This window comes from Folsomia candida, unplaced genomic scaffold (assembly GCF_002217175.1).
Source record: "Folsomia candida strain VU population unplaced genomic scaffold, ASM221717v1 Fcan01_Sc002, whole genome shotgun sequence".
Lineage (NCBI taxonomy): Eukaryota > Metazoa > Arthropoda > Collembola > Entomobryomorpha > Isotomidae > Folsomia > Folsomia candida.
In genome coordinates this window covers 12,245,875-12,259,430 of record NW_019091194.1, presented here as the reverse complement: position 1 = coordinate 12,259,430, position 13,556 = coordinate 12,245,875, and the positions used below count along the sequence as shown (strand labels likewise).

Genomic DNA, 13,556 nt, shown 5'->3' with positions numbered 1-13,556 from the left:
GCCAGACCCTAGAGCGTGCATTAGTCGGATGGGAGATGTATTGCACAACGGAAAACAAACTTTCCCCAACACAAGTGCCAAACACAACGTACAACGTATGTCCGCAATGAGTTGGAGCTGGATGCATAAATGAATGATAAATCTCGACACTTTGCTGAAGGAAGAGAGAGGGTTGCTCACCATAAACATCCACCTCCACCCAGGCGGACATGGGAACGTCCAATGTGGGACTTGACGCTGCAACCAAAATTAATACGTATTATCAGGACAATTTTTATTTATTAGATACTCATTGATCAACTATGTATATATGAATATTTTTGAAAATAGGCAAAACAAAAATAAACAATAAATACACATGGTTTGAGTTAAATCATGAGTATCTGATTAAAATGCGGTGCTATCGACTCATATACATATGTAAATACTTGTCTTACCGCTACACTCCAATTTTGCACCAAGATCTCCCCGTCCAAGTGTCACCGTCAGTTGAGATCGCCCAATTCCAGTTCCATCGTCTTCCGTCATATTTCGATATTGACCTGCAGATTTGCAACAACATATGTAGCTCATTTTAGTGTGTAATTAAATCGCCTCCTCCTCATCCCATTAACTAAATTTGTTTAGTGTTGCATGGAATGAGCCCATTTTGCAGTTTTTGATGAGTTGGACCAAACGTGCATTGTCAGTTTAATCAGCCTCAAGCCCATCATCATCACCAATCTCCAAATTAGTGTGCACAGCAAATACAATTGACACGGATAGAAAGTGGATTGTGTTGGACTCGTGATGAATTAATGAATAACTTGGCGCAAACATTTACGAATCAATGGTGAAAGGAAACGACAAGGAAATGAAAATATTTGCATGAAATCTGCTGGTAATGATTTTCATGCAAAACAATGCTTTCTTCAACAGAGTCAAAACTTTTTAGGAAATAAGTAAGCCTTTAGCCCACAAATAGTTAATGGCAATACTATGAATACATGTGTAGGACGGATGATGGGAGCAGCCAAGCATAAGCATTCTATCCTCGGGAGTTCTGCTGCTGTGGCTGACTTGCTGTTGTTCATCATCAACATCCTTTCCTCGTCGTCGTCGTCGTCATCGTCGTCGTCAACCAAACCCCGGGACTCACCGCATAGTCACATTACAAAAAGTCTTCCAAACGACGGAAACTTCATCCATCTAAATGCAGCGTCAAGATTGAAGTCGTGAGCTCTGGTTTTGTTTGGTTGATGTGATGGAATAAAATAAAGTAGAAGCTAGCAAATGCAAAACTGTAATAATATTTTAGGCAGGAAAACGGGAAAAGTAAAATTCTTGGATGGAGGATTTGCAAACACTCGTCGTCCACTGTTGACTCACTCTGCAGAGTACGCACCACTTTGCGAAATTACAATAAAATTCTCATGAATAAACATAAATTCTCTAATGGCATCAATCCATCTCCATCTCTTCTAGAGAAAATAGCTCAGATTTGCATTCCACGCCTGCATTGGCAACATCTTCACTGGGATACACGACGAAACCAAGACAAGTGAAAGTCAGTTGTCTATCTTCCCTGCTTTTCGGATGACAATTGGACCAATTGAAGAGCCTCGTGAGGAAAGATTGGAACCAAGTAGCAGACCAATTATGGAGGGTGAGAAAGTTTAAGCTTACGTTTACGTAAAGTTCATTTAATTATGTTTAATTATGTACACTTTGACTTTGTACTGTTTGAATGCGTCGAGTTGGTCCAACATCATTTGAACTACCATAATTATTTAGAGGAAAGGTTGAGATTTAGCATACCTGGCAATGGAGATGAAGAATTATACCAGTTCAGGTGAGCCACTGGTTTGCCCCCACCAGACATGCACACCAGAGTTATTACGTTCCCCTCTGCAATAAGAATGAATTACAGATGTAGGTATGCTAAGATAACTGCTTATCAAGATGTACATAGACATTTAAGCGACTATATTATTTTCAAATTTACCATTAAAAGGTCCTATTAGTGACGCGTTTGCTGTCTCGGAACCTTCTGAAATTATTATTATTTATGAATATTATTGCCAAGTTCAAAATCAGTATGTACATTAGTGAGATTTTTCTTGTATGGTTAGAATTTTGATACTTACTCATGTCCTCAATCCTCACATATTCGGGCTTGGCTGCTCTCAGGGAAAGTTTAATGATTATCATCATTTCAGCGTCGTTCCCATCATCATCCAGTGGAAATAATGAAGGCGACGACCGAGGACCGAGTTGAGGGAAATTTGGAGGAAAAGTTGGCCAGAATCGCATCATCACCATTCCATCCAATTCATTCGGGTCACAGGAGGAGATAAGAGGATTCCACGAAAGAGTCAGTAATGCCATTCGTTTGTTAGGTTGGTAGTTGATTGTGGAGAAAGAGGCAGAAAAGAGAAAAAAGAGACAGAAAAATCTCATCATTAAAATCATCATTAAAACTTGATCGATTGCAATTAGCCTTTGCCTTTACCAGCCATCTCATCGTGATACAAATGTTGACTGCACTAGAAGATCTATTCTATTCCCCAACCATTCTCCAAAGAATCAAGTTTTTCGTCTAGATTTGCCCAACTCTTTATCCACTCTTACCATTTACTTACGGATCGTCTATTTTCATATGTGTATGTGTATAAGAAAATGAAAACGCAATTTCACCATATGCACAAGGGCTTCAAATGAACCTTAATCCCTAACCATAAAGTCTAACCTAACTTATCGTTAATAAGTACTACATACATGCGTACAGAGTTGAATATGCATATTGTAAATTCCACATGGTCAGACTTGTAACATGAAAAGCAACAACATGATAAATACCTACATTAATTTGTACTGTTTCGCATACTCATTAAAAGGGACTTTTGTTTCATGACAATTACGGTGACATTTTTTTTTTACAAAACATGTAAATATATCAAAAGCTCGTGTGTGAAAAAAATACTTTAGGGGTTTGAGAACGAATAAATTAAAATATTTCCGAGTTAAAAATCTTGTTATTTTGTCATGATTTGTCCAGGACATAATAAACCTCACCGCCTCATGTAATGACGTAGACAATGATGAATTGAGCAGTTTGTCCTAGAATCAACTGTAATCATTATTGATCCACCGCATCAAGTTGCCACAACTATTATATCTTCTACAAAAGGATTAACGGCTAATACATAATACGTGTTTGCCATTTATTTCAACAGAAATCTCATGAAATCTTCCTCAATTTCTTAATGTGATTCACCAAGTTATACCGTACAATATGATATGAGTGAATTTTGAATATCGTTCGATTTTGCATTTCGATTAGCAAATTCTAGTGGTCCTGAACCTCATGAAAAATCTAATAGTATATAAATTTAAACAGGAGTTTTGAAGATAACACTGTCCATGACAAATCTTCAACATATTCCACTACACGAATACGTCATAAACATAAGATTTTATGAGTAAGAAGTAAATTGAGTATGCAAATCCAGATATTAACCTAAAAACTATTTCTTATTCGTTTTAGTTTGAAATTTAATTGTCCAAATGTATGAGACGCAAATATGCCGATATCGCATCCCTCGATGCATTTACCTAGACCCCGAATTTTTATTCTACCTTAATTTATACGGAGCTACTTAAACTCGAAAATATAATATTGCACATAACCAAGAGAAAGTACGTACCGAATGTATTGAGTTTAATGGATTGGAGAAGGGCACAGTGCTCCTTTGCTTCTAAATATGTCACTTCGCACTTGTACAAGTCTTCATCCGCCGTCATCAAAGGGCTGATCTCCAATTGGGCCAAAGTGCTGTTTGTCTGCAGTTTCAATTTGGCTCTGAAATTAAAAAATACATACATTTTCAAAATTACTTATTACGTAACAAACCAAACGAACCCGTTACATAAGTTAAAATATAGTAATAGAGCAAGATTTAGCTTTCTACTTAATGCATCTAATAGAATAAAATTCATCCAATTTAGCGTCCAATTTTGCTCATATCCTTCAAGGAAACGAAAAGCTAACAAAACTAACGATCAACTCAAATTCACATTCTGAGTGCAATTTCAAATCACCAACGACCACGAGGAATCTCGAATGGGATCAATTTACCATTAAATCCACGCTATCTCTAGCCTGACTTTCTCCACTTTCATTTGTTCTACTTCCATGCCATTCCTCGCAACAGAGATCAACCTGGTGGGAGGAGTGAGAGAGAGAGAAAAAGGAAAATAAATTCATTGAATCGCGATTGCACCGAGAACCAGGGTGGAAGTTTGGGTTCGCGTATTTTAGAGAGAGTGAAATAGATTTTGCGTGGATTGCGGGGAGAATAATCCCGAAACGTCTTACTGCATACATATCCCGGCAGTGATCCCTCTTTCTCTCGGTCTTGTATCTCACACAACAATCCCATTTATTGATTATTGTCTCTGTCTGGCCAATTCAGATGCTCCAGCTTCACAAATACCACCGCAGGAAACAACTTTCAACTGTCTCAATCTTGTGCTCTCTTGAAACCTCCATCAGCCACCATAAGGCCAAGTCAAGCAACAAGAATTCTGGGGTGGAATGTATGCCATTGGTTTTCGCAAGGGTGTTGTATTGTGGTTTTACCAACAAGTTATAAAATCTCCAACGGCACCCGTTACGCTGCTCAGATTGTAAATAGGGCACACATATCCGTTGCAACATCACGGAGTAATATCACTATGAATACAAACTGGATGGCATGTTTCAATTGTATTTTTCTAGTATAAAAGCTTGATATACATACTTCACTGAAAATAACAATTTCAATGGAGTATACAATTCCAATGGAAATAAGCATTTATACACTCAAGCCATGCGTCTGTACCTGATTGTATGCACTTGTATTTCTGCATAACAAATGACATTGTATCCATTTTGGAAAACACATGCTCTTACGCTGGCTCGTTGGCCTATTTATTATAAATCGGGCTGAATAGAAATGTCTCATTAGCTGGAAAATTGATTGTTCCTCAGTAAAATTCTATGCCTTCAGTTCAGCTCTGTGTAACCCTTCCATACAATTTGTTGCACGATGAAATGCTGTGAAAACCATAAGGCTTACTGCGTAATGAATAGAAAACACGTCAAAAAGTAAAATCCCGTAACATAATGCACTTCACTTATTGACGGTTTCCCAATTCTATGCATAAAACAAATACTACTTTCACATGCAAAATCTTCACTCATTTTTTGTCAAAGGAGAACTGGCGACGATACATTATTTTCCCCTCTCAAGTCCAACACATTTTTGAATAATTTTGATGCAAGCGCTTAATCAAATTGTTAATTCAAACATAAATTCCACTTCCTAGCACATAAAACCAGAAAAGTTATTTATTTGAGGCTCAACGAGTAAAAAAAGTAATTTGAAAGTAAGTGAAACCGAAGAAAAGAAGTTGAACCCTTTGCAACTCGCTGAACTATTTCCTTTGAATGGCGGAGGAAGTCGTATTTTAAGACGAATATAACAAAACACTTTAAACTTTGGCAACAACATAAACTAAAATGTAGGGCTGGGCAACAGAAGGAAGGCTCGTGCGACGCTTGGAGACGATATTCAATTCAAGAGATTCAAGTGGAGAAAGTTGTGATCTTGAGGAGGAGGAGAGAACAAAGCCATGCATCATAGACTAAATTTGATACTACTGCTCCACAAGTACTTTCTAAGTATTCTATGAATTTGTTACCCACTCCTGTGTGCCCCTTCCTGTTGTGCTCCCTGCTCCACTTACACAAACTGGATGGAGAGGTAATAAAAGACAACTCGAAAATACCTTCCACAAAAGATGTCCATAGCCCCAACTTTACGTTTCTACACACCAACATGCACTCACGTAATATGTATGTAGCTGTATATGTGTGTATGTAGCTAAATACCATCTGAGATAACGAGATGGTGGGTGGTACTTCAGACATCTTATGATGGCATAAAGTGGGCTTATGAAACTTGCTGACTGCCGACTGTCCAAACACGCATTAATTGTTGTTTTTATTAAGGTTGGAGGAAGGAACCACTAGTTTTTGTCTTGCCCCATGATTGCGAGTGAGATGTGTACATTCATCATAAAAATGAAATATTGCCAAATAGCACAAAAACAAGCCAGCCTAATAGAAAAGGAACTAAGTTTATATACATATTTCATGGCGAATCAGCCAAATTATTTTTGGTTTTGTTGTGCTGTCTTCGACTTGAGAATTATCTAAGAAATCAGACATGTGGGTCAGTCAGAATTACTTTGACTCCTCCTCCCTCATCACTGCTGAAGGAAACTTTTCCATGTTCCTAGAATCTAGACAAACACGTTCAAACCAGAATAATTTTCTCCGCCACACAAGAAAAGTTGTTGTCATTTCCAGCGACAGCAAAAATAAAGTAAAGTCGTCTGCTCGGTTGACACATCACCAACAAAGACTTTCTCTTCCTCTAAAATCCGAATTAGAAAGACATCCGATCTCATCCTATCATAGATTTTAGACGTGATGCAAACTGCCAGAAACAATCCCGAGGAATTCAAACAATCATTCTTCCAAGAAATGGATAAAGTAATCTGCATAGAACAAAGGAGACGGAATGGGAATGAGCGAGCTGACTGAGGCGACTTTGTGCGAAGAGGAGACGGCGTAAAAAGTATTTACTTCACTTCACTAGCTTCACTTGCTCCCTTCTTCTTCTTCCAAAGTACAGAAAACTTTTCGAGCAGTTGGGAGTCGTATTTTTGTGTCTGTCCAAACCACGATAGTTTCCTCAATGAAGTATTTTTGTATGTAGGCTAGTAGTGGTTGCAGATTATTGGTTAAGCCTCACTGGACCGTGTCAGGCTGGCGGATAGCAAAGAGTTTGGAAGGTGGAAGTCTTGGAGAAAGTCTCGTTAAAATGTAAATTACAACTACTGGGTAGTAAAAATCAAATCATGGGATATGTACATATGTTGCTACTTACTATGTCCTGCTCCCGGGCATTGGTTAAAAACTTCAAACTGATACATTTTATGAACGTGCACATATTTATGCATGCATATGATATAGATGAAATAATGCAAAATTAACTGAAGGTTTTAGGCAAAGTTTAGCATTACGTGTAATCCAATAAACAGGGGTTACCCCCAATCTTAGGGTTTCTCCCACTACAGTATTTTTTACTATCCTTTATACCAACTTTATATATTTATTGTACATGAAAAGTGAACCAACTAAAATCAAATGAATGAATTTGACGAACCAAATGATCTCGTTTTAAGAAGACAAGACTAATTTCATTTGCATCGAGTAGACGAAAAGTTGAGACAGAAAACTTTCATCTTGCTCTGAAATGCTCTGAAAATTTTGGCATTAAACTTTTTATGCACACTCCCTGCAAGTGATTCACTCGTTCAATTTTAGAAAGTGACAAGACGAGACACTTGAACTTAACGAATCGAACGCAAATATAGAGAAAGAACTGAAGGATGCGACATTTTAAGACTTTCATTTCATTCTGAAACATGCCCCTCGTACTTTTCTCACAAGCCTTTGTCACTGGTAACAAGGAATCATTATAGAATTAAATAGTTTTTGTACACTTAAACGAGTATTGCGTCTACAAACTCAAGCCTGGAAAATTCTTCTTGTCTACGCATTGATTTGGTTTTCAATTCAACTTTACGAAGTGAAATACATATTTATTAGCTGGATCCAGAAATTTATAAAATCATTCTACGGATCCAACACCAAGAATGTAGATCTTATCGCCCGTTTGAACTTCTTTTGCAAGTTTGGACCATCAATTTAGATCAAGGTGTAAAGAGAAAGAATACGAAGAAAATTGAAAACTTGATGAAAATCCGACTCATTGTTTTTCTCGCCGACTTTGCAAAGTGTCTGGCTGGGGGATGGGTTAAATGGAAATGAGAAGGATAACTTTGCAAAGACTGCAAAATAGGATTCTAGGCTCGTATCTGGTTACTTGTGGCAGAACCATGTGAGAGTGCAGCAAATTGAATTAACTGGTTTCGCCGAAAACACATCCATTTAATTAAGTTCCGACAAATTGGAAAACTCCAAATCAGATTCGGAGGGTATACTCATCGAAGGTGATGAAACGTAGCACAGCGGTCATATGAGTAGGAGGAACTATTTCGACTGGAGAAGGTCTTTTATATCCGTAGCATTATTTATCACACGTGCAGTTCGGATTTCTCCGTACTCCGGAATTCGGTAGGTCTCTGATCCATGGTCTATGGCATCTTGGGTACAATTGCAAACTAATTGTCAATGGGTTAACCTATAATAAGTGCGATATTTGAAACATTTTGTAGATCATAAGAACTTTTAAATTTATTGTAATTTGGATTTACATAACGTTCCTTTCTGGAATGCATTATCTACATCAAACTATGTACACCAGTCTTCAAAGTGCAGCATAATATACTTTTTTTCACTTCCTTGACTGACTTATTTGGCACATCGATCTATCATGTTCAATGCCTTGTACGTTATTTGCTGAGACTAGCAATATTGAGAATAAATCTATCAAAATATGTGTCAAGAACAGAATTGACATCGTCAAAGACGTTGCCAAAGCCAAGTCTCGAAAAGTGGAGTATGCATTTCGTGCAATAAATGTGAAATGATATAGCAAATCCGAAAATCTCTCCACTACCAACGTCAAGAAATAATACGGGTTCAAGTTCATTTTGCTTTTACTATTATTATTATATGGACCAATCTCATTTATTGTAGTCCAAGTAAGAATGGATGCAATGATCGACTTGAAAATGGCACCAACCAAGATTCCTAATGCTCAAACATCCGCACATACGATCGTAAACACAAAATTATTACACCGTTATTCTCGCCTTCTACCTTTAGTCCATAAGCACCTTAAAGTCCATAAATTCTGATTATTGTTACAAATAATGCAAGCGTCATCTACTTTTGCCACTTTCGAGGAAAATGCAACATCTAAGACGGACGATACAGCACAGAGTGTACAAAACAGAGAGAACATTCCAACTGTAATCCAAGACCTCAAAATTCCTCAGGAATTGAATATACAACGAGCAGGAGGCTCGGACGATGGCAAATATGTATGTATGTATCCAGGAAGAAAGTTGTGAAGAAAGTACACAGTAGTCGCTCCATGCTATGCAATCCAGGTTAGCTCGAGTTGCACCGTCCACCATCCGGTCCACCAACATTTGTGGTATGGGATGGAAGCAATCATTGAATAATTGAATAGGCGAATACAGGCCACGTCGAAGCTCATCCATCTTTCAACTATTCAGAAGAAGAAGGAGGAGGCTGAATTTTTCCATTATTCAACTCCAACTGCTGGTTTCATTTCACATCTCCCAAGTGTACACATAACATTCGCCCATTTTTATTTACTCCTGACTTGGCCCCATCATCTTACTTATTGTACCGTTGTCCTCGAATCACCCTGTCTCGTTTGATTTTTACTTTCTTGTCCCTTGTTATTCGGATTCAAAAGCCAGGGCTGAACTCGAGTCAAAAACTTATGTGACCGGGCCATCTGTCCAAAGCTCTAAAATTTCTCAAAGGCATTCCTTGCTCCAGAAACCAAATGAAACCGAGTCTCCAGAGAACACAAAGAAAGTGCAAAAAAGTGTCAGTAGCTGCATCAATAAAATATATAATGCCCATCTATACAGAACTTTCTCCTCCATAAACTAGGAAATCCTTGCTGACAACGGGGATGATCCCTTCGACAGAATGTGTCTTCTAGTGCCGTCATAAATTGTTCCATCCAACACCAATGTCGTTTCTTCAAGTGACAAAAACCGTGGTAGCTAACGGATGAACGTGTGGGGTGATTTTCAAAATCGGCCGCTCAACGGAACGACTTGGAATTCGTTCCTACAATTTTAGAACTTTCTGGTCTATGTTAAAATTTTATCCACTCCCACCCATTGCAAAAAATAGCGGGAAAGTGCAAAAAGTTGTAATCCCCAGAAAAGTTGAAGAGTTTGAAAAGGAAACTTCACTTGAGTTGCTTACCGATCTGATAAGTCGTCCTCGGCGCGAGAGATCTCGGCAATTTCACTGAAGATGTAAACCCTTCGGTCAGCTCGGTACCACTTTATGGAATGGATGCTTCCACAAGCTGGACTAAGGTGGCACGGAAGAAGGACGCTTTGACCGGCTAGGCCTGCTACTTCGGTATTCGAGGAAAGCGACGCTGACAGCGGAAATGCATTATCTGCCAATACAAAGAAGTTGGAATCTGAAAAATACAAATATAAATGCAAATTTAGTTTAATAAGATATGAAAACGAATATTTAGATTTTATCAGACGGACGATAGTCACAAAATTACACCAGTTTGCGTATTGCATGATATTTGTGAAACCATTGTCGAAGATATGATGAGTATCTACATGAATACTTTTCAAAAATGCGCGTTTCATGTTCATACGTACACTTATTTGGACTCCATCTTGTTTTCATCAACATCAAAGTAACTTACCATCGTAGTGGAGGAATTTCAGGTGGGGGAAACTTTTATGATAAAAACTCTGGTGCTTAGGCCGAAATGAGGGAAGAAGGAATCAGTTATGACATCAGAGCATCATCGTCATTGCAAGCATCTCATGTAATATCAATTCTCAATCCAAAAATGTCCTGTGCTTTTTTCGTGCAGATAAAGTCTCCCTTTCTAATGGTTTATTGTACTCTTAGAGCACATTCCCTCATGTCGTTAGCCAGGCCCTATTCATGCCTCCTATGCCTTTCATCCATTCACATCATCTACGTTTTTGTCTCTCTCTCTCTCCCTCTCTTCTTCTGATGTGACGGATAAGTTCAATAAACTTCGCGAGTAACCACTCCACAAAAGCGCGGAGAGAATTCAAGAAATATATGACGCCGATATACATACTTTTACTATGTCGAAAATCTTGCATGAATCAAAATAACTACTAATTTGACCATCGCAAGCCTTATCTTTATCAGCTAATTTATTTTAAAAATAATACTATTTTATTTTGTGCGTGTTTCTTTAATAATTCATAATTTAAGCAGATGCAATAAATAAAGTACATAGATATTTAAGCAGAGTAACACGTTTTGTGAGTTACAGCACTCCAGCAGTTCTTCTCATATACTCGATAATTTATTTAAAATTTGTGTAATGTCTCGACTGATAATTTTTTACGGTTAATTATTATTTGCAATAAATCATATCCAAAGAATCCATGAATATTTAATTTTGCAAGTAAAAAAAATTGCTTTGCCAAAAATTATGGAACGCTATAAAAAATTGTTCTGAAGAATTTTCTACAACTGTCAAGTACATAATTTTAAACCATTAAATATCGTCATAGTCGGGTGCATGCACTACTCAAGCACTGTGCATGCCTTATCCCAGATCTTCCCCGGCTGGGCTAAGAGGCGAAGGGAAGAGTAGACAATTTAAAATTAAACACAGCGGACATGAAGCAATTTTCAGCCACTTGCATTCTAGTCCCGTAAACAGTTTCTAATCTCAACTACGTCATTTAAGATGCGGCACGAAGGCAGGTACTCTGCAATAACACTGTCAACCGACAATCGCCACCAGTAGCAACTGGCCATTAAAACAATACTCACAAACCGTTTTGTCCAAGCTAGCAAGAGAGGGAAAGCGCGTGGGAGAAAGTCAGGGCATAAATGCTTTTATCGAGTAAATGCTTAAGGCTCTATTATACAGATTATAGTACATGCCATCTTCAAATTTACATGTGTATATGAGCAACTCCCATAGTTTGCAAGGGTTGTGTGTGTGATGCATGGGGTTATCCTCCGAATGATCCGAAACGAAAAAATAACGACCAAATGCCCGGATCTCGGATGCTAGTATAATATGTATTAGTAAATACTGCTGCTCCTTGCTACCATGCATAGTACCCAGTGCGGAGGAATGGGCTAATAGGACAGTGACAACGTCATGACAAGAATAGCTATTCCCTTGAGACTCATTGTCGTTATCAAAAACATTCATTCCATCCACTCTCCATTTTTGCGAAATCTTGCAAAATAAAACCCTTATCTCATCTCGCTTAACGACTAAGTTAACCATCTCCAAATTTTCAGTGGAATCAAAATGAGTAAACGTAGCAGGCCAAAAAAGATGTTTTATAATGCAATAAAGTAACGAAGGAATACTTAAAACGTATAAACATGGCAATTTAGTTTAGCCCAAAGTTCAACATGGGACACAAATATGTGTCAACTCAACATAAAGTATTTTTCATCTCATCCTCACGTACGGCACTTTCATTGTCACTACATTCCAGCCCGCAAGGCTAAATGAAGTATACGTTTTTCTTGGGCACATTATGCAGACTAGGTACAAATTTACATATTTCAAGATTGTCCTAATTTCTACGATCATACCTCCGCTACTCAAATTCTTTACTGGCTGGTTTCCTACGGGGTTTGGTAAAAACGGGAAATATGGGGAACCTGAAGGAGAGAATATCTGATAGCAGGATTTAAAATCGTTTTGTCTCTGCCATTGCGACAAATGAGTGAGAAAGAGAGTGAGTAGCAGGATAAAAAAGATTTCTCAAAGGCACCATTTCCACCGAAGTAATAATACCAACCCTCTTTTAGAATGCAGTGGAAAGAGTGACAGGAACGCAGGAAGGCGGAGAAAGACCAAGAAAAAGTCCCTAATAACAAATATGCTAAGGATTCACTCACATATTACATCCATCCATCCATCCATTTCCTTTAGGAATATGGTAACCTTGAGCTTTCATTCTTGGTTACTCTTTCTCTTTGATTTCTTGTCAACCATTGCAACCGTTATATGATTATTATTGGGAGTAATGCTATATGTTCGTATGTTCGTTCGCTCAACCACGCGTGCATAGCATTGATTTTTTCCAATATCACTGAAAATACTTATAACGACAACTTCAAGATTTTTTTGATACATGATAAATTAGGTATTTCTCCTAAATATAGTATTGCACAGATATTCCACATGAGAAACGTACTGTTTAGCCTGAATTTATGAAACTGTCGTGCCTGACTGTCTGTCTGCCTGTCTTAGACACGATAGAGTCAAAACCGCTTGAGATAGTAGTCCGGAAAAAAATTTAGAAGCGGACTCTGTCCCTGACTTGGGCTAAATAAAGTCCGCACTGTAGATATTTAGTATGATTGAATTATTTCCTAGGGAAAAATAAGTCATGAGTATGGACAGAAAAATCAAGTCGTCCAATCACTCTACATAGTCTCAACTTAAAAAGTGATAGTAGAGTCGACGACCATATCGCTTATGTTTTAAGGAATTTCAAATTTATTTATATTCCATTGAAAAGCCAGTTAAATTTCAAGTAGAAACATGTATTAAACTTGAAAATATATTCCTCTTGTGGCACTGAGAAATTGGTCACGAGAGGAGAAAGCTCTATCAAAACTACGCACGAAATTAATCGACAAAGTGTATCATTCCCTGGTCAGAAATTTTTTTGTGACCCTGACACTTATATGGGGTTCAGAACAGACCCTTTCCGCAACTTTAATTAATGTT

General features: G+C 37.9%; 1 protein-coding gene across 13 annotated transcripts in view; it reads right to left on the bottom strand.

Annotated features, from left to right (window-relative positions):
* The window catches only part of LOC110843952 (hemicentin-1), a 104,129-nt gene that overhangs the window by 33,111 nt on the left and 57,462 nt on the right, over positions 1-13,556 (bottom strand). For all 13 annotated transcript variants that reach the window (XM_035847098.1, XM_035847096.1, XM_035847100.1 and 10 more), the window contains exons 3-9: positions 10,034-10,259; positions 3,687-3,841; positions 2,127-2,159; positions 1,985-2,029; positions 1,798-1,887; positions 438-542; positions 181-237 (exon numbers count right to left, since the gene is read on the bottom strand). In XM_035847098.1, the coding sequence (XP_035702991.1) occupies positions 181-237; positions 438-542; positions 1,798-1,887; positions 1,985-2,029; positions 2,127-2,159; positions 3,687-3,841; positions 10,034-10,259 (711 nt within the window). The remainder of the gene's footprint in view (positions 1-180; positions 238-437; positions 543-1,797; positions 1,888-1,984; positions 2,030-2,126; positions 2,160-3,686; positions 3,842-10,033; positions 10,260-13,556) is intronic.